At 43.4% G+C, this 19,160-nt stretch overlaps 3 protein-coding genes across 4 annotated transcripts in view; 1 reads left to right on the top strand and 2 right to left on the bottom strand.

Moving 5' to 3' along the window:
* ino80 (INO80 complex ATPase subunit) overlaps positions 1-10,362 on the bottom strand; it is a 33,282-nt gene extending 22,920 nt beyond the window's left edge. Inside the window, exons 1-15 of one of the 2 annotated variants that reach the window (XM_026998703.2) lie at positions 10,208-10,362; positions 7,783-7,844; positions 7,272-7,453; positions 5,899-6,080; positions 5,742-5,809; positions 5,467-5,613; positions 5,231-5,351; positions 4,948-5,150; positions 4,746-4,799; positions 2,000-2,203; positions 1,705-1,903; positions 1,531-1,598; positions 1,202-1,405; positions 1,027-1,107; positions 379-474 (exon numbers count right to left, since the gene is read on the bottom strand). In XM_026998703.2, the coding sequence (XP_026854504.2) occupies positions 379-474; positions 1,027-1,107; positions 1,202-1,405; positions 1,531-1,598; positions 1,705-1,903; positions 2,000-2,203; positions 4,746-4,799; positions 4,948-5,150; positions 5,231-5,351; positions 5,467-5,613; positions 5,742-5,809; positions 5,899-6,080; positions 7,272-7,414 (1,770 nt within the window). In that variant the 5' untranslated portion in view covers positions 7,415-7,453; positions 7,783-7,844; positions 10,208-10,362. The remainder of the gene's footprint in view (positions 1-378; positions 475-1,026; positions 1,108-1,201; positions 1,406-1,530; positions 1,599-1,704; positions 1,904-1,999; positions 2,204-4,745; positions 4,800-4,947; positions 5,151-5,230; positions 5,352-5,466; positions 5,614-5,741; positions 5,810-5,898; positions 6,081-7,271; positions 7,454-7,782; positions 7,845-10,207) is intronic. The other variant, XM_026998712.2, reaches the window with a different exon arrangement.
* Positions 10,363-10,923: 561 nt separating this feature from the next.
* Positions 10,924-15,955, bottom strand: vps18 (VPS18 core subunit of CORVET and HOPS complexes). The gene is made up of 5 exons (XM_026999393.2): positions 15,520-15,955; positions 15,186-15,327; positions 14,730-14,821; positions 12,132-13,999; positions 10,924-12,028 (listed from the first exon to the last, which is right to left on the bottom strand). The coding sequence occupies exons 1-5, from the start codon at positions 15,620-15,622 to the stop codon at positions 11,300-11,302; spliced, it is 2,934 nt and encodes a 977-aa protein (XP_026855194.2). The 5' UTR covers positions 15,623-15,955; the 3' UTR covers positions 10,924-11,299.
* Positions 15,956-16,912: 957 nt separating this feature from the next.
* On the top strand, positions 16,913-18,101 carry rhov (ras homolog family member V). The gene is made up of 3 exons (XM_026999482.2): positions 16,913-17,184; positions 17,349-17,407; positions 17,655-18,101. The coding sequence occupies exons 1-3, from the start codon at positions 16,986-16,988 to the stop codon at positions 18,099-18,101; spliced, it is 705 nt and encodes a 234-aa protein (XP_026855283.2). The 5' UTR covers positions 16,913-16,985.
* The last annotated feature ends 1,059 nt before the right edge of the window (positions 18,102-19,160 follow it).

Raw genomic sequence — 19,160 nt, 5'->3', positions numbered from 1 at the left:
GCATTGGGCACTTATTTTGGTACTAATGAATCCCACCACCCATGCTCTGGATGAGTATTTCAAATGTAGACAATTTTACTTTAACTGCTGTAATAAATTATATTTTGGAGCACAGAGTTTGATTTCAACAAACACTGGCGATACAACACTGCCCCCTACAGATCAAGAACATTTATACTATTCGGCCAATAGCTGATATGGTACAGGTCTTCTAGAGGGCAAAAATAGAATTAGGTAACCTTGCCTAAGTGCTATTGTTCCTATAATAGATCCAGTTCAATGAGTTTATGAAAGAGAGATACAGAAAAAAAAAAGACAGCAGGGCATTTAAAGGATTCCACGGGACCAGGTGTCTTCCTGCACAGCTGTGACGTTCACCTTGAATTTCGGCACGAAGCGAGCAAACTCCTGGTGCCAGTTGTTGAGTGTCGAGGCCGGAGATATGATCAAGAAGGGTCCCCAAATGTTGTCCCTCTGCAGAACAGGACACACATGTACCCACACACGCGCGCACACACACGAAACACAGCAAATGAGCCTAAAACGCAGGTGCACGACGGGGAGGGGTGGGGGGTCGGCGGCGGGAAAGACCCGGTGAGGAGAGAGGGGTGAAAACAGGAAGCAACGAAGGAGAGAGGCAGCATACGAGCACGGCTTCCTGTGGGCCTGGCACTTTCATATCAAACGCCAAAACTCCCCCAAATTCCATTTCCTCCCCACTCCAGAGGCCTCGGGGGGGGCGGCCGAGCAGCGGAGGCAGCTGGAGGTCTCACGCCGATGCCAGACGACAGACGCTCGCCTTCGGGAGCATGTTTGGGAGAGAGCTGCGTGGTCGACCCAAACTCCACACAGGAAAATGGCCCCTTTTCTGCTCGTGTGTGATTTGTCTGTCGGGTTTCCCGAAAGAAAGCAAAACCCATGCTGTCCCTTTAGGAGTGCGAGTGGCGACCATCCCCGAGCCCAAGCAGGCATTTTGCACCGGCGTGCGCCGTCAAAGTTTCCCACGTTGCTGTAGAAACCGCTTACCTCCGCCAGGTGGGCGAGCAGGGCGATGCTCTGCACCGTTTTGCCGAGGCCCATCTCGTCTGCCAGGATGCCATTGATGCCCTGAGATAGGAAGAGAGCAAGTGGCATTACACACACACACACACACACACACACACACGCGCGCGCGCGCGCAAACATACAGGCACACACACACCTGTTCATAAAGGTTAGCCAGCCAGTTCATGCCTTTCAACTGATAGCCCTTAAGCTTGCCGTTGAAGATGGTGGGCTGTGGGATGTCTTCTCCAGCACTGATGGAGGGGTTGGAGAGGCTGTAGCTCTCGCCGAAGCCCGAGGCGGAGGCGGCGTGCAGCGAGGCGCAGCGGCTGTCCTTCGCCTCCTCGTCAAACTGCCTCGTCTGCAATGGCCACAGTGCAAACACGTTGCTGATGGCACAGAGAAGCCGAAGGCCAAACACTCCCCACCTCAGCCACTCTGGTGAGCGGGTGCGCGCTGCAGATGCCCTCCCTCCCGCTTACTCACCCTGGCCTGGTGGATTAGGTAGGCTTCTTTTGCATTCCTCAAGGCCTGAGATTTGTAGTATTCACTGTCTGCAGACACAGTTGACAAAGAGTTTTCAACCACAGGACAGCACAACTTGTGCCGCCACCCTCTCGCAGGGTGCAAAGCGGGCAACTGACGGTCACTGCGGCCTACCATAGTCCTCCGGACCCACGTTGACCATCACGCCTCCCCCCACATCGATCTGCCGCTGGGCTGAGCTCTCATCCAGCTGCTGCAGGATCTGCTCCTGCGTGCTGTCGCCCCCTGCCATGCTCTGCTTGCCTCCCATGAAGTGAGCATACAGCTCCGTCTGTGTGATGAGGAAGTTCAGCTTCCTCTGCTGCCTCTTGGCCTGATGGGATTGGGTCGGGGGGGGGGGTCGGTTGAGGTCCATCCTCCGTCAACATGCAAATGGCAGCACTCGGTGCGGGTGTGCATGTGCGCGTACCTCTCTCATCTCCTCGTCCAGTTTGCGCTGCTCTAGGGCCTCCTTCTCCGCACGCTTCCGGTGTTCCTTCTCCACCTTCTCGTACTTCTTCCAGTAGAGCAGCATCTCCTTGGTGAGGCGTCGTGCCCGGGGCAGTGTCTCCTTACAGTTCTTCTGGGCCTGGATAGCAGCCCGCCGCACCTCCCGCATGCACTGGTGGGCCAGCTGGACATGTGCACACACACACAGAGACAGAGACACATCCACACACACACACACAGAGACAGAGACACATCCACACACACACACACACACAGACAGAGACACATCCACACACACACACACACACACACAGAGACAGAGACACATCCACACACACACACAGAGAGACAGAGACACATCCACACACACACACAGAGAGACAGAGACACATCCACACACACACACAGAGAGACAGAGACACATCCACACACACACACACACAGAGACAGAGACACATCCACACACACACACACACAGAGACAGAGACACATCCACACACACACACACACAGAGACAGAGACACATCCACACACACACACACACAGAGACAGAGACACATCCACACACACACACACAGAGACAGAGACACATCCACACACACACACACACACACACACACAGAGACAGAGACACATCCACACACACACACACAGAGACAGAGACACATCCACACACACACACACACACACACACACACACACACACACACACACACACACACACACAGAGACACATCCACACACACACACACACAGAGACAGAGACACATCCACACACACACACACACACACACACACAGACAGAGACACATCCACACACACACACACACACACACACACAGACAGAGACACATCCACACACACACACACACACACAGAGACAGAGACACATCCACACACACACACACACACACACACAGAGACACATCCACACACACACAGAGACAGAGACACATCCACACACACAGAGACAGAGACACATCCACACACACACACACACAGAGACAGAGACACATCCACACACACACACACACACACAGAGACAGAGACACATCCACACACACACACACACACACAGAGACAGAGACACATCCACACACACACACACAGAGACAGAGACACATCCACACACACACACACAGAGACAGAGACACATCCACACACACACACACAGAGACAGAGACACATCCACACACACACACACAGAGACAGAGACACATCCACACACACACACACACACAGAGACAGAGACACATCCACACACACACACACAGAGACAGAGACACATCCACACACACAGAGACAGAGACACATCCACACACACAGAGACAGAGACACATCCACACACACACACACAGAGACAGAGACACATCCACACACACACACACAGAGACAGAGACACATCCACACACACACACACACACAGAGACAGAGACACATCCACACACACACACACACACAGACACATCCACACACACACACACACAGAGACAGAGACACATCCACACACACAGAGACAGAGACACATCCACACACACACACACACACAGAGACAGAGACACATCCACACACACACACACACAGAGACAGAGACACATCCACACACACACACACAGAGACAGAGACACATCCACACACACACACACAGAGACAGAGACACATCCACACACACACACAGAGACAGAGACACATCCACACACACACACACAGAGACAGAGACACATCCACACACACACACACAGAGACAGAGACACATCCACACACACACACACAGAGACAGAGACACATCCACACACACAGAGACAGAGACACATCCACACACACACACAGAGACAGAGACACATCCACACACACACACACAGAGACAGAGACACATCCACACACACACACACACAGAGACAGAGACACATCCACACACACACACACAGAGACAGAGACACATCCACACACACACACACACAGAGACAGAGACACATCCACACACACACACACACAGAGACAGAGACACATCCACACACACACACACAGAGACAGAGACACATCCACACACACACACACAGAGACAGAGACACATCCACACACACACACACAGAGACAGAGACACATCCACACACACACACACACAGAGACAGAGACACATCCACACACACACACAGAGACAGAGACACATCCACACACACACACACAGAGACAGAGACACATCCACACACACACACACACAGAGACACATCCACACACACACACACACAGAGACACATCCACACACACACACAGAGACAGACATCCACACACACACACACACAGACAGAGACACATCCACACACACACACACACAGAGACAGAGACACATCCACACACACAGAGACAGAGACACATCCACACACACAGAGACAGAGACACATCCACACACACACACACACACAGAGACAGAGACACATCCACACACACACACAGAGACACATCCACACACACACACACACACACACACACACACAGAGACAGAGACACATCCACACACACACACAGAGACAGAGACACATCCACACACACACACAGAGACAGAGACACATCCACACACACACACACACACACACACACACACACACACACACACACACACAGAGACATAGACACATCCACACACACACAGTCAACCTTCTCCATCGTTCTCAGCAGCAAAGGCACACACAGCAGCCTCAACCAGCAAATGTCTGTAATATCGTTACCTTTTTGGCATTGGTTGAAACAAAGTTCTTCGCTGAGGCTTTCTGTTTAAATGCCTGGAAAAAACAAAACAAACAAAACAAACAAAAAAAAAACAACCACAAAACAAAAATAAAAATGGATCGTGTGTGAGGAACATGGTGACAGCAGTGTGTCATTCACAGAGGATGGCTGTGAAGCGCAGCTCCGGAGGACGCAGCTAACCTTAGGGTTTTCTTTTTTGGCAATGGTGAGCCAGACCTTTCGCCTACGAGCATTGAATTGCTCGACTGTTAAGTGCTTCTTCTTTGTCATGGGCAGAGGTGCATCATGGGAGAACTTGGCAAATATTTTGGTGGCGTATGGCCGGCCCTCCATGGAGTAATCCTCACCTCGTTTCTTCTTCTTCTTCAACTTTTTTAACTTGGCTGTGACAAAACAGAAGATAATTATTAATGTGCATATTAATCAAACAGAAAATTGACCCACATTTTGTCTTCTGCTGTACCTTTAAACTTCTTCTCCTCCTTAATCTTCTTTTTCTTGGGCCCCAGTAGATGGCGCTGTTGCTCATAGAATGGGTCTTGGGTGGACAGAAGCCCTGTGCTGTAGAACTGATATTGTTGCAGCTGTGAACACACATCATTAACAGCCTTCACTGTTACTACCCTTGCAGTAATAGCTGCCCTTCTTTTTGTGTGTGTGTGTGTGTGTGTGTGTGTGTGTGTGTGTGTGTGTGTGTACCTCACGGTCAGCCTGAAACTTGCTCTGGTGCAACCTGGTGAACTTATGCAGCCGCAGCATGTCATGCAATTCCTCGCGGGACAGTGAAAAATCAGAATCATCCGAGTCCGTGTCCGAATCTGTGGTGTCGTCACTTAGCAAGATGGCCTGAGGGTCGCAAGAGACCGGTCACACCCCAAAACACCCGGCAGCTTTGCCTTTTGCAAGAAGCTGGACCGGGTCCAGGTCCTGAGGCCTAACAGTGCCAACACTAATCTACCATGTACTGCACATACCTTTAGCCATTTCCGGCTCTTCCTCAGCTTGGAGAAGTTGTACAGACTGCCTTTGTCAGCTTTGTGTTCTGTGGAGGAGAGTACATAATTGAGAAATGACACGACAAATGAATTACCATTGAAGCGAGCAAGTGAATGGGTGTCTATAGTAACTCGCCAGGTTCCGCACCCTGCAGCAGAGCTCCATTGATAGTTCCACACTCTGTTCCTGCTCCTCCCAAGCCCGAGCCCCTGGCACACTCCTCAGAGTCAAGCTCCTCCTTTCCCACCAGCACGGGGGCATGAGGGTTAGAGGGGGCCAGCGAAGGCCCCTCACCCAAACCATCATCACTGTCATCACTGAAACACACACACGACAACATAAACTGCTTTCCAGTATTATGAGACACACAAAAGGACATGAAACTGACATGATCCTACTGGGATCCACTAAGGAATTAAACATGCAGTGCGTGTACATGCGTGCCATGCATATATAAATATAAAACTGGAAACGAGATGAAAAGAGAAGACTTCAGGTGAGCAACTGCAGTGTACTCTAGTAAAAGATGTAAAGGCGTTCAAAATTGTAGTGATGTTCACAGTTTCCAGAGAAACAGGACATTTCTGATAGTGGTCCTTCATCAGCTGTGCAAGCAAAGTGCAGAACACGCTGATATTTTTATTATCTATCCATCACATTATATGTAGTTTATATATATATATATATATATATATATATATATATATATATAATGTGATAGATAATAAAAATATCTATACACACACACACATACACACACATGTCCAATGACCAGACTATTATTTCTCAGTCTCTCTATTAGAATACAACTAGAAAATACCCCCCCCCCCCCAAAAAAAAACACCCCCCCCCCCAACCAAGAAAAAAACAGATTTTAGATTATAGGCTACAGTGGCAAGTATTTAGTCTGACCTCCCCTTACACTTAGCAGGAACAATAAGTGAGATATAAGAGCAATAGCAGGAACCTGGCACTCTTAAACCTTAATAGAATGGAACCTGAAATGAATGGTACCAGAAGATTACATCAGAAAACTTCAGGACAGTCTCCTCAAAAGACTTCAAGATTTTCTTTAGTGCCAAGGGAGGTCACATTAAATATTGACTTTTGCCCACAGAAGGCATTTTGATCTAAAAATTGTGTTTTTTAATTTTGTGTACACATTTCTTGTACTGTCTGTATCTTAATAAAGAAACTGAAAAATAATTAAATATGGTCATTGCATACTATTGCTAAAATGACAAATCTAATGGTGGCCTAAGACTTTTGCACAGTACTGTAGGTCACAGTTTACACTAGAAGACCTGCATATCAATCTTGCTTGCGCACACACACACACACACACACACACACACACACACACACACACACACACACACACACACATGCACACACACACAGAGAGAGAGAGAACTGTCCAGGGTGGAGGACATTGACCTAATATCATTTGACATGGCCCAGACTAACCCTACTCTGCATGCAACAGCCCCAGTAGTCTGGCACCCTACCTGGATATGTCTCGATTGAACACGGCGGCGGCGTGGCGGAGGAAGGCGTCCAGCCGGAGTGAGCGCTCCAGGCGCTGCAGATGGAGCGGCTTGGCCAGCTGCGAGCGGCCCGAGTCTCCCAGGCCATCCTGCTCTGAGGCCATAGGGAGACAAAAACAGTCCAGCGCCCAACGGGGCGCTCACTGTGGAGAAGAGCAGGGAAAAACTTGAGCAGGTCCCACACATTTTTGCTAAATAATATCTGCTGGTTTGGGATTATAGCTGCTATACACCAAATAGAGACAGGGCAAAGGTTAAACTTTGACAATCCATTAAAACACCTAAATTAACAAATGCTTAAAATGTTATTCGTTGCGATATTGGCTGTCAAATATTGTACTCATAGATATGATGTATGAATACATGGTGTGGAAACCATTCCTCAATTAATTCAATTAAACCTTTGCCAGTGCTACCACTGTGTTACTCCAAAAGCATTGCCTTTGGCTTCAGCATCATACAATTCAAGTACCTTAGGAAAACAAGATGTCATCTTTGCTAGTTCCAAGATCTGGACTTCCGGAAATTGTGACACTGCAGAAGCAAAAGAAGACAGTCACAATAAAATCTGGGCTGTAAGTTGGCTATGAGCAAATCATAAATTACTTTTTTTAAAGCATGAGTTAAGTCTTAACACAACAAAAAGAACTCCAACTAAAACAAAACATGCAGAGTTTTAACATCATATTAAGAACTGACCGTTAAAGGTCATGGGAGATCTTATCTATAAGAAAAGGATATCTAGAGTTGTTAATTAGTGAAATATGTGAACCATAACAAAATGTGACTAAAATTTCATATTCAAATTTACATTCTATTACATCGCATGCAACAGAAATATTTGTGCATTTTGAATATTTGACAAGTTGGTTTTCTTCCTAGGGAGAACTAAGTAATTCAGAAATTATTTAAAATTACATTTGAATAAAACATGATGCATGATTCACAAGTGCACACTCCTATTAACCTCTGTCTCTTTAGTAATGTGTTCTAGGCTTTATATGCTATGTGCACGCAGCACGTGACAAATACAATGGAGATTTATTTCTGGATAGGTAGTATTAACTAGAACGAAACCTGGTCAGTCCCTGGTACAATATGTCAGTGGAAAACACTGAAACACCAAGCAGGATCTGTGTTTGCAGAGTATACAGTGCTGTCTAGAAAAAGAATACCTTCAGTCAGTGCTGAAGGAAGGGAATGGTTACACTGAAAATAATATGCACAAGGACATATAATTGTCACTGACATTAACACCAAGGAACTCAGACTACTTAAATTAACCCAGGGTATTATTTCCATGCAGGTCCTTGGAGCCATTTCTAATTACTAACTAATAAACAGTTAAATTATGTTTACACTGACTGAAAATGACAAGTCCAATATACTTGTTTCCAGAGGCCAAAGACTGTGAATACTCAGGGAGCGGACACAAGTAAATTCAGGCAGTAGCTTTAATTTGACGTGTATATGCAAAATCAGCTGCACTCATTTTAATACATCAAAATATTTGGGTAATTTAAACATTTGTTTGCACAGGTGATGAGTAACAAACATTTCAGACTTTATGGATATTTTACAATAATATCTGCATGTCATCTATGTTCCCTAGTTTGTAGTGACAATTATAGCTATCGTAGTCCTTTAAACTCACGCAGTACCTTCAATTGCTAATTGCATTTTTCTCTAATGTCCTTACAAATTTATCACAAGGGCAACGTTAAACCTGTAAGAAGTTAAACTCTCCCATTGTACTGATAATAGGATGGCGGTTATTCATAATAAATTCTGTATAAAAGTTATGGACTTTACAACCCAAGGGCTCCAATTTCAAATGTGTGCAGTAGATGACTCGTGCAACCTATGCTAGCTAATGTAGCTAGCATAGCTTTTCTAATATATTTTTATGCGATACCCACTGTAAAATTAGCTACATTGTCCAAAAATAGACACATAGCGGACTGTTAACGGAGACTGCTGATCATTCAATTTGATTTCGTGATACAAACTAGTTTATTTCAGATTACCAGCTTCAGCACTTCACAGCTACGACAGCTATTTCTTGCTTGCTAGATAACCTAGCTTAGTCCCTCATAAACAAAATAAACTGTCCAGGCTACCGTTAAGCGTCTAAACCGGCCTGCCAGACACATAGCTAGCTATTAAAATCTTTTAAGGTAAAGTGAATTAGCAACTACCATGCTTAATCCTAAGCATCCTTCTTATCCCAAACCGAAAACGCTAGGATGCGGTAGCTAATTTTAGCTAGCCAATTCATGAGAATCTCCATAGGCTATGTGTACATAGCTACCTAGCCAATTAGCTATATAGGTTAGCTAGCTAACTGGCTAACCGTTAGCCATCCGTCTACCTCGCATACAAAGCTATTTAGTTTGCTAACTGAGTTAGCTATGTGAGTTTAATAGCTGACACTTTGACATGCCGTTGGCTTGATCAATTTTAACGAAGGTAAAATGTTTACCGAGGTTGGGACATAAAAAAAGCACCAAGAAGCCTCGTTACAGGTAGTTTATTAACCTTGAGCAGTTAGCATTAGCTAGCTGGCTAGCTAGCAAGCTAGACTGTTTTGTCCCTTATCAGGTTTGCAAGGTTTTTAGTTTCCATTCCATAATTTTGAATAATTCAAATGGGCTCTGTCTCTTTAAGACATCCTTCAGGGAAAACTATACAAGTTAACCAGCTAGTTAGCGCCATAAATCTTAAGGCCTCTCTGCCTTAAACGCGTGGCCACGGAATCTGCCCCTTATATCTTTCCCATATCGCTTCCACTGAGTCGAGGAGGCCAGCTCTTCGATTCCCGTATTCTAATTCTTTCTCCCTCCCGGCCATCTTACCCCAATGCTCCCCCACCATGTCCCTCATAAACACTAGCTCACCTTGTCCCCCGTGTCCCCCTTTTTCGCTCTGTCTCTGCTGCTGCCGACTCTCAGCTCTCTGTCTCCAAAATGGCGGTTCTGAGCAAGGAGAGAGACTGAGGGTAGAGTCGACAACAGTAGAGAGGCGGCCACTTTCAGTAACTGAGAGAGCAGGGACACGGCGCCATGGCGAGGACAGAGTAGGGAACAGGCATACTAATCAACCCTGGAGTGGTTAAGCTAAATCTCTAATGTTTTGCACGTAATCATAAGATTTCTGTCAGCAAGAAATCAACGCCTCTCATATGTCTCTACATTTTAGTAACACGCATCATGTTTACTTTGAAAATATAGGTTTTATGAAGTTGCATATCAGTATTCATAGTTCTGATATCAATTGTTGATGTCTGAAGATTCGGAAGACTGCCGGGGTGCACATGACGTAATCAACGTCAGTTGAAAATATCGCGTGACTAAGGATGAGAAGTTGTAGGATTTTTTTTTTTACTATAAACGCACCGCTGAACACGTTAGGAAAATACGAAATGTAACTGCTTTAACAATGTCACGTGTTGCTAACAACGAAAACTAATACATTTCAACATGCGGCCAAGATATTTCATTCTTTGGTGCCGTAATGGTTTCTAGTTAAGCAAAAAATAATAATTTTTGCTAAACCCCCTGCAGTTGGTAATCCCACGGTTCTAATTCTACAGTTATACAATAATGCAACGATAACACAATGCCATAGTTTATTAGGTCCGGTTCTTTTATACACAAAGCACTTATGTACGCACACATGCACAGAGTGGTAGATAACTTTACAGACAAGTTATGTTAGAATTATTTCTCCACAAACACGTTTTATCACATTCAACAATAATGAGCCATTCATTCAGGACCACACTTTTGAATTATTAAAATATATTTTGAAAGCACTGAAATATTGATGCATGAGTGGTTACATTAGCACAGGGACTAAACAGCAACAGCATTGTTCACAAACACAAAAACTCCATAATTGCAGCTTTTACACCATAGCACAGTTGACCTTAATCAGTATGCGGAGTCCATCATGTTCATGAGTGCTTCTTTCTAACTCAAAAGTCTGTTTTAAAGCCAGCTGGACATCTCTTCCTCAAATTTCTCTGGATCAATAAAAGGCTTATCAATAGATTTGATCATCAGCTCACCACAGTAGGCACACTCAGAAGCAATGATGTCATCAATGTCTGATTTGAGCTGCTCTCGGCTACCCTGGCCTTTTCCCAGGCTGACTGTATCGTCTTCTTTGGGCCTGTGACGGGACTTGGTGGTCTGGGTGGTCCCTGTGAGTTTTTTCTGAAGTTCCTCCAGCTTACTTTGCTTGAGGGCAGATAGATGAGGAATGACTTCTTGAAAGAGACAGTCATGATGGAACATGTGCCCACACAGGAAGAGATAGAAGGGTCGGTTGAGTAATGGAAAATCACAGGTGGCACATTTCTCCTGAGATTCCACCACGCCGTATTTGTTCCTCATCTCTTGAATGTCCTCACGTATGCGCTTGGCACTTTCTGTGGCCTCTTCCATCTCGTGCTTTAGTTCCTCAATGTGCTGGTTATACTCATCCAAAGAGATGATAATGGCCTCCTTGAAGTGGTCAATTGTGACAAAGTCTGGAAAAAAGGGCAAGATGTCCTCAATCTTAAGCAAGTTGCAACTGGACAAACAGTTCATTGCCTTCTTCACATCCTTCTCCTCCTGAACCACGTGACGAGCAATTTTTAGCCACAGTTTCTTCCTCAGCTCCTCATCATCCTCTGGAAGGTCAGCACATGACTTGGCCAAATCAACATCAACCTTGCCACACACACACACAAACACACACACACACACACACTTTAGATATTGCATATATTTTATTTAAAATATACATTCCATTGATATTGCAATGCATACTTACTTGTAAGGCTAAATCCACAGCTTCCTCATAGAGCTCCATTATCTTGTAAACCAAGACACAGGCTTGAAGATTCCCATGTTCAGCACAAAGGCGTAAAGCATATTTCAGGTCATAGTGGATTTCTGAGGCATGTGTACCTGCCTGCTCAAGATACCATAGCAAAGAATCTGGCTTAGATTTGGCATAGAGAGACAGCAGGTAATTATGGATGGCCTCCTCCTTCACATTCAGCTGATAAACACAGAACTCCATATAACGTATTGTCTCGGTCTGCTGGGTGCTACCTATCTGACTGTAGTTCACCAAAGCAGGGATAAGCTTCTTGGGATCTAGTCGGTTCCCCATTTGAATCCAGGCATCTACCACTTCCTTAGGAATGTGCTGCATAAGAACTGGGGAAAACTTGTAGAAGAGTTTCTCATCACAGTGCTTGGAGAGCACCTCTAGGGCTGCACTGTAGTCATCATGCTGGCAATAATGAGAGATGACCCTCTCATAGTCCTGCATTATAACAGAGAAATAAACCATGTCCTCTACATTACCATGACTTGCCAGGAGATCATAGATGGTGCTGCGGTTGTTGAAGAAGCATTCCTTGAACCTGGTGTTGCCGAGGAAGTTACGGAACTCCTCACGAGTTTCCTGAAAGAAGGCAATCTTTGCGTTATCCAACTCTAGTTGCCCAAGCCGGTTCAAGTACAACTCAGTCAACCAGGTGACAAGCAGGGTGATCTGTGTCTTCTCAGTGGATTTCAGGTTATTTAGCTTCTTAAGAAGAAATTCTTTTAGTGCCTCCTCCTGCTTGGCCTCAATGAATTTCAGTGCAATCTCTTCAAAGTAGTTCTGAGTGAGAGCATAACACTTAGCACTCTCCAGGTACCGTTTGTTATGGAAGCAGTGTTCCGCCTCCTTGGCCAATACCATATCAATGCACTCTGGTCGATCTCTGCAATACTCTTTGGCCAGGTCAAACTTGTTCATGTTCATGTACATCTGCCAGACATCTCTTGACTCCTTCTGAATATGATAGCGAAATACAGCTTTCTCTGTGTATAGCCATACCAGCCCACCAACAGGATCTTTGATCATCTTCTTGAGTGTGCCAAACTTGTCTGGAAACACATCTTCATAGACTACTTGCCCGTTTAAAGTACAAATAGCCTTAACACGGTCAGGGAGTAGAAGGAGGAAATGAAACTGTGTGAGTACAATGGAAATAGGTTTGTTGAGGTTAAAGTCAATATCTGGTGTGTATTCCCAAACCTGTACATCACTAAGGAGAGAGTCAGGCCGCACATAGTCCAACTGTCCATACAAAACCCCATTTCCCATCATCCATGCAAAGGACTTAGGACATGAACGGAGCTTTGAGGTATAGAAAGCGATCTCACTGTAGCCCATATTTACAGGAAACTCCTGAAAGCTGGGTAGGAGATCCTGATTCTGAGCAAAGACGGAACTCAAACCCTGTTGCTCAGTACCTTCTACTAATCTGCCCACAAACTGAAAGAGACGTTTGCGAGTGGTGGCGATAATGTAATACTTCGACTCTACCCCACGTTCCACCTCAAGGCAGCACACAGGTGCTGGATTGCCATCCTCTTCCAAGGAATGAACCTGCCTAAAGTACTGGTCAGGATTAGTGTTGAACAGAGTACCCTCTGAAGCAGAGATTTCTGCCTCAAAGATTATGCCTTGGCTGGTTCCAACCAGAATTGGGCCAGTATTGGTTTCTGTGCCTAATAACTTGTTCCAGCCCACACTTTCTATTAAGTGGCCTCTCCAACGAGAGAGACTGCGAACTTTTTGGGTGTTTCTGTTCAAGTAAACACACTCATTTGTGGTTAGACTGATCACCAAGTGAGATCCTGCAACACACAAAAAAAACAGTTATTTTTAGGTGTACTACATTCATTTGAATCACTGGACGGTTCTGTTTGTATATATTTGTATTGCCATGCGCAATAACCATCCCAGACCTCAGCTGAGCATCAGCCTTTCAAAATCACAAATACTACACATAAAGGAGAACACATGAAAATGTTGATTTATTCTGCAAACTACTACAATATGATCAGAAATTGCAGATCAGAGGTGGTGCTTCTTTACGTCTTTTATATGTCTTTTATGCAGGTCATTACTAAAGAACAGGCAAGTAACTGACAGCTTGGCCTTACTTTTGTGTTGTGTATACTGTTAACTTAAATGCAGGTTTGTCTGTGACTTAAGTTTGTCACTCTAGCATTGCACAGTAGCAATTCTAAGATTATACTGATTTAGCTTTAAAAGTATCTTGAACTCCAACCTACTGTACTGGCTGGATGTATTCTACGAGTAAATGACAGAACCTTTGTAAGTCGCTCTGGATAAGAGCATCTGCCAAATGCTGTAAATGTAAATGGAAAACTTCAGATCTATTTGAAATACATTGAGACAGAGAATTTCAGAAAATGTGTAAATATTCAAGAACATTTTTTAAAAATCATTGGATTTTTGTGTAGTTCAAATCCATGCAAGCAGAAATCTAATATTGCATCCAGGGTACCATGGATGTCTAGGACTAAATATTCTCTATTAAGGCATACAACTGACAATTACCAGTTGGGTCCAAGAACAGTTTGTGTACTTTACTGTCATCCTTCCTCCCCAGTTCAATCTGGTTTGGCTGATCTGGCTTTCCAAGATCAATTCTGTAAGTAAGAATGTAAGTAAGTAAGCAAATAAATACATGCATGCATACAGACATAGACACAACACACACAAAAAAAAACTTATGTAAAATGTATTTTCACAACATGAAGAAAACTGCACAGATCACTTCCAAATCGGCACACATTTACATCTCGGAGCCAGCAAATTAGCACACTTTACAGTTAATTACAGTTCCTAGTCAGACTGCAGAACTGCTTAAATTAACATGCTACTTATAAAGCAGACAATACAAACATAAAGCATGCCAAATATAAAGCACCCCTATTAGCACTACAATATTCAGTAAAGATTAATTGGCTGTTGATAGCAAGGGTTATGTTTGGTGAGGTAAACAACATTTACCTCAAAAGAGCGTCCTTCCCCAAACTCATGCATAACTGGTTGTTGCACACTACAAAGTGATTTATCTTTTCAGGAGGTGAAAAATCGATCCGTTGCTTGTTGAAAATAGGTTTTTCTTCTTCAAGCCTTACGTTCACAAACCCTGTAAAACATGAAGTAGCTCGTGGTTTACATCGTCTCGTTATAACCTTAGTTTACTATACGTAACTTACCGATTTTTATTGTCGTTACCAAAAGCAACAATGGTGAACACACATACATAAGTCTTTATGTATTTTCCACGTCCTGTAGCATTATTTCACAGAATTCAATATTGGGCCTGCTCGCCCTTTACCTGAATGAGTTATCCCAATTATGTTAGCCGCAGACATACGATTCTGTTGCGCAAGGTTCCGGGTGATTTGCGAGTCTTCGTATTCATCGAGAATAGATGCCATTGTATCTCTATTGGTGGATCAATGTAGAATCTACGCCTTAATCGTAAATTAATTTAGTTTGCATTTCGAGATTATCCGTATTCAGAGCTAAGGTTACAAATTAGCTAGCTAGTTAGCTAAGATAGCGAGCGACGGTAGTTTGCTAACATCTGGCATTAGCCAGCTACACTTTTCAACTTCAGTGAGCAGAGAATAAATAATGTCTTATCAAAATAAAGAAAGTTTAAACAAAACACGATGCAAATGAAAGGCTAGATAGCTAGATTATGTAGCGCGCTACCTAAAACCTCGGAACTTCGAACTACTGACCAATGTTACATGCAATGGCCCTTAGTCAGATGACCAAAATCATGTGATTGAATGATTGCCTATAGGTTATGCATCTAAAACGAGAGACATCCTTTTAAACTCATCACCTAATACGAGATGTGATCCCGATAGGACCCAAGACCTAGCTAACTACATGTTTTTCTGCAGAATGCCAGAAGAATCCTCTCTTGACAATGACACCATGAATAAATTGCTAGTGCAAGACTGTATTTCTCAGCTTCACTAGTTTTTTTAACATTTTATTTTACACGATTTCATTGTTATCGATTTATGTTTTAGGTCAATTTATCATTTTTAACTAACTTTATTATTTGTAATAATAAAAATATCATGTTCTACTTGTTTGTTTTGTTTATCTGTTTGAAATGTTAAAATGTACTTTTTACAAAATTTAATTCGCAACTGTTATGTTTTTCAGTCCACAGGAGGACGCAGTTTAGCTGCCTAAGATTTAGTTTTTGAGGTCTTGTTGCATAGTAAAGAAAGCGACCTTCTTCTTGTTCTTGTTCTTCTTCTTCTTCTTCTTCTTCTTCTTCTTCTTCTTATTATTATTATTATTATTATTATTATTATTATTATTATTATTAGTGGTAGTAGTAGTATTGTTGTTGTTGTTCACAAATTAATATTGTTTTTAATATTGTTACACATTTAAGAAATCACAGGCTGGTTTTTTGCTGGTTGGTTGGTTGGTTGGTTTTGCGGGGCGTGGTAAAGTCTATATTCATTGGGTTTTAAGAATGAGGAAAATGTTTCTTCATCTGTTACAGCTAACATAAAAGAGCGGGACTAGAGACTAAAGCTTTCGGTTTGATGGAGGACTTATCAATGGGCGGGGGAGTGGCTATGCAAATGAAAATCTTTTCAAGCAGAGGGCTCATTTAGAAAGCAAAACGTCTGGTGTGATTAGTGTTGATTCAGCCTGGGAGGGATGAGGTGATTTAGTGTGGTTAACAAAGCGCCGTCTTTCAGTGATTTACTTGAGAATCCTAGTGGTTTTCGTGAAGAACCTTTCAGACTTCAGCTGTTGGACATGCCCCCTCAAATGGATTATTTCTACCAAGAACCAAGAGTTCCGTCGGTGAGCCTAGATCAAGACGACGCATTGGAACCTGTCATCAGCTGTATGCTTGTTGGGGACGGTGCGGTAGGAAAAACTAGTATGATTGTCAGCTATACCTCCAATGGATATCCCACGGATTACAAACAGACAGCCTTTGACGTTTTTTCAGGTAGGCTTATGGTAACTCTTTTTACTTTTTCTAGATAAATATTTAAACTAATCTATGCTTCGCCGAGGTTTAATAAAAAGCCTGTTTTGAGTATGTCAGTGACAGTTGTGACAACGAGTAGCATACGCTGATTAACTTTAACTGATTTAATTTCCTTTATTTAGGACAAGTGCAAGTGGATGGAACACCTGTACGGATTCAGTTGATGGACACTGCTGGACAGGTAGCTGATCCTAATTAGCTTAATAGCTCTAAAAATTGTGGGTTTTAATTTGAGTTTTAAACCTTAAGAGAATACATGTTAAATTTTGCCTTCTAAGTTTAGATTGTATGGATTCCCCCCCACCCCCCCCAAAAAAAAATTATAGTAGCCTTCTGAATAAGAACTTCTCTGTAATTTAAGACCTTTTACTGTAAAAAATAAATGCTTAGATTTTTTTTTTTTAATGTATTTGTCTTTGGAATTTCAGGAGGAGTTTGATGGCTTCCGCTCTCTGTCATACGCCCACACCGATGTCTTCCTCCTTTGCTTCAGTGTGGTCAACCCTTCTTCATTCCAGAATATCACTAAAAAATGGATCCCAGAGATCCGCTCCTGTAATCCGTCCTCCCCAATAATATTGGTAGGAACCCAGTCGGACCTGCTTTTGGATGTCAATGTTCTTATAAACTTGGATCGTTACAAGGTCAAGCCTGTGCTCAGCACACGGGCACGGAGTCTGGCCGAGAAGATCAGGGCCATCGAGTACGTAGAGTGCTCAGCCTTAACGCAAAAGAACTTGAAGGAGGCTTTCGATGCTGCCATATTTGCTGCCATCAAACACAAGGCCAGGAAGGCCAAAAAGATGAGGCTGTCGGACAGGACAGCCAAGGCTTTTTCAAAGTGCAGTTGGAAAAAATTCTTCTGCTTCATCTGACCCCATGGGTCAAAATGAGAACTGCCTATGTAATTTATTATTTATTCTGGACATTGAAGTGCAAAGTTGAATTATTTGTGCAGATCTAGTGAGTGACTATGACCAACAAGGGTAATGATCTGTTTTGTTTTTTTGTTGCTGTTGTTTTTTGGTTTAAATAACATGCAACTGTCCCGCAGTGCCAGAATCATCCCATTGCATATGTTAGGCATGTACATCAAAATGTGTACTGGTGGGATGGAGACAGTACATATAAAAGCCAGTTGGCAACCAAATCCCCAGACCCAGATTAGGCCTAGTTACAAACCAAAACCTGGATTTTCAATAGGGAATTTCTATTTCAAGTTTATTCTGGGTTTAGTCATAATTCACACTTGGCAACGTTTTAACTTAAATTACTTTATGAACAATCAACTACCATATGGAAATGTTGTGAATTTGCATTATCTGGATGGGTGCCCAAAGCTTTGTGGAGCTTCCCACATGTAGGCGTTTCTGAGAGAGTAGAATGGGAAAAGAATGGTTTACAGTCTTTCTTTTTGTCTTTAGTGGCACCTTGTCCAACAGGACCTTTTATATGCAACAGCCGAAGCTCAAGCTACAGTGTGACTTGTATTCGTAATCCTTTCTCTGTAAACTCTTAAGTCACATCTTAAGATGTCAATATTCAGTTTGTTCAACCAACCACCATCTTTTGGCAGGCCATTGTATTGCAAATGTGGGTTAGTTTGCTTGCCAGACAGCCTGGTCTTTTGCATTAGGACTTTCCTAACGCTTGTTCTCTAGTATTGTGGAATTTTGGATACACACCCTCTTTCCCTAATTGTCAGCTTTTTTCAGAAATCTTGTATATGCATCTGCAAAGCAAGATGAATGGCTGAAACTACAGACCCCAGCCCGCAGTGATTTGCTGTAGAGCCTTGGTTTGTTGATGTTGATCACAATCTTTATCTTGGGGAGAATTTATTGATTCAATGACAATAATGTATATATGATGGAGTATAAAAAATGCTGTTTTTGCTAAAACACAAATTGTTTATGCTTCTTGTAGAAGATATT

Source organism: Electrophorus electricus, chromosome 3 (genome assembly GCF_013358815.1).
Source record: "Electrophorus electricus isolate fEleEle1 chromosome 3, fEleEle1.pri, whole genome shotgun sequence".
NCBI lineage: Eukaryota > Metazoa > Chordata > Actinopteri > Gymnotiformes > Gymnotidae > Electrophorus > Electrophorus electricus.
This window is presented reverse-complemented; position numbering and strand designations above follow the sequence as displayed.

Coding starts and splice junctions, on each gene's coding strand:
- vps18 (XM_026999393.2), bottom strand. CDS start 15,622: ATGGCATCTATTCTCGATGAATACGAAGACTCGCAAATCACCCGGAAC. Junction 14,822..15,185: donor GGGAAGGACGCTCTTTTGAG/GTAAATGTTGTT, acceptor TCTTACTTACAG/AATTGATCTTGGAAAGCCAG. Junction 14,000..14,729: donor ACTGTTCTTGGACCCAACTG/GTAATTGTCAGT, acceptor TGTGTGTTGCAG/GATCTCACTTGGTGATCAGT.
- rhov (XM_026999482.2), top strand. CDS start 16,986: ATGCCCCCTCAAATGGATTATTTCTACCAAGAACCAAGAGTTCCGTCG. Junction 17,185..17,348: donor AGCCTTTGACGTTTTTTCAG/GTAGGCTTATGG, acceptor TCCTTTATTTAG/GACAAGTGCAAGTGGATGGA. Junction 17,408..17,654: donor TGATGGACACTGCTGGACAG/GTAGCTGATCCT, acceptor TTGGAATTTCAG/GAGGAGTTTGATGGCTTCCG.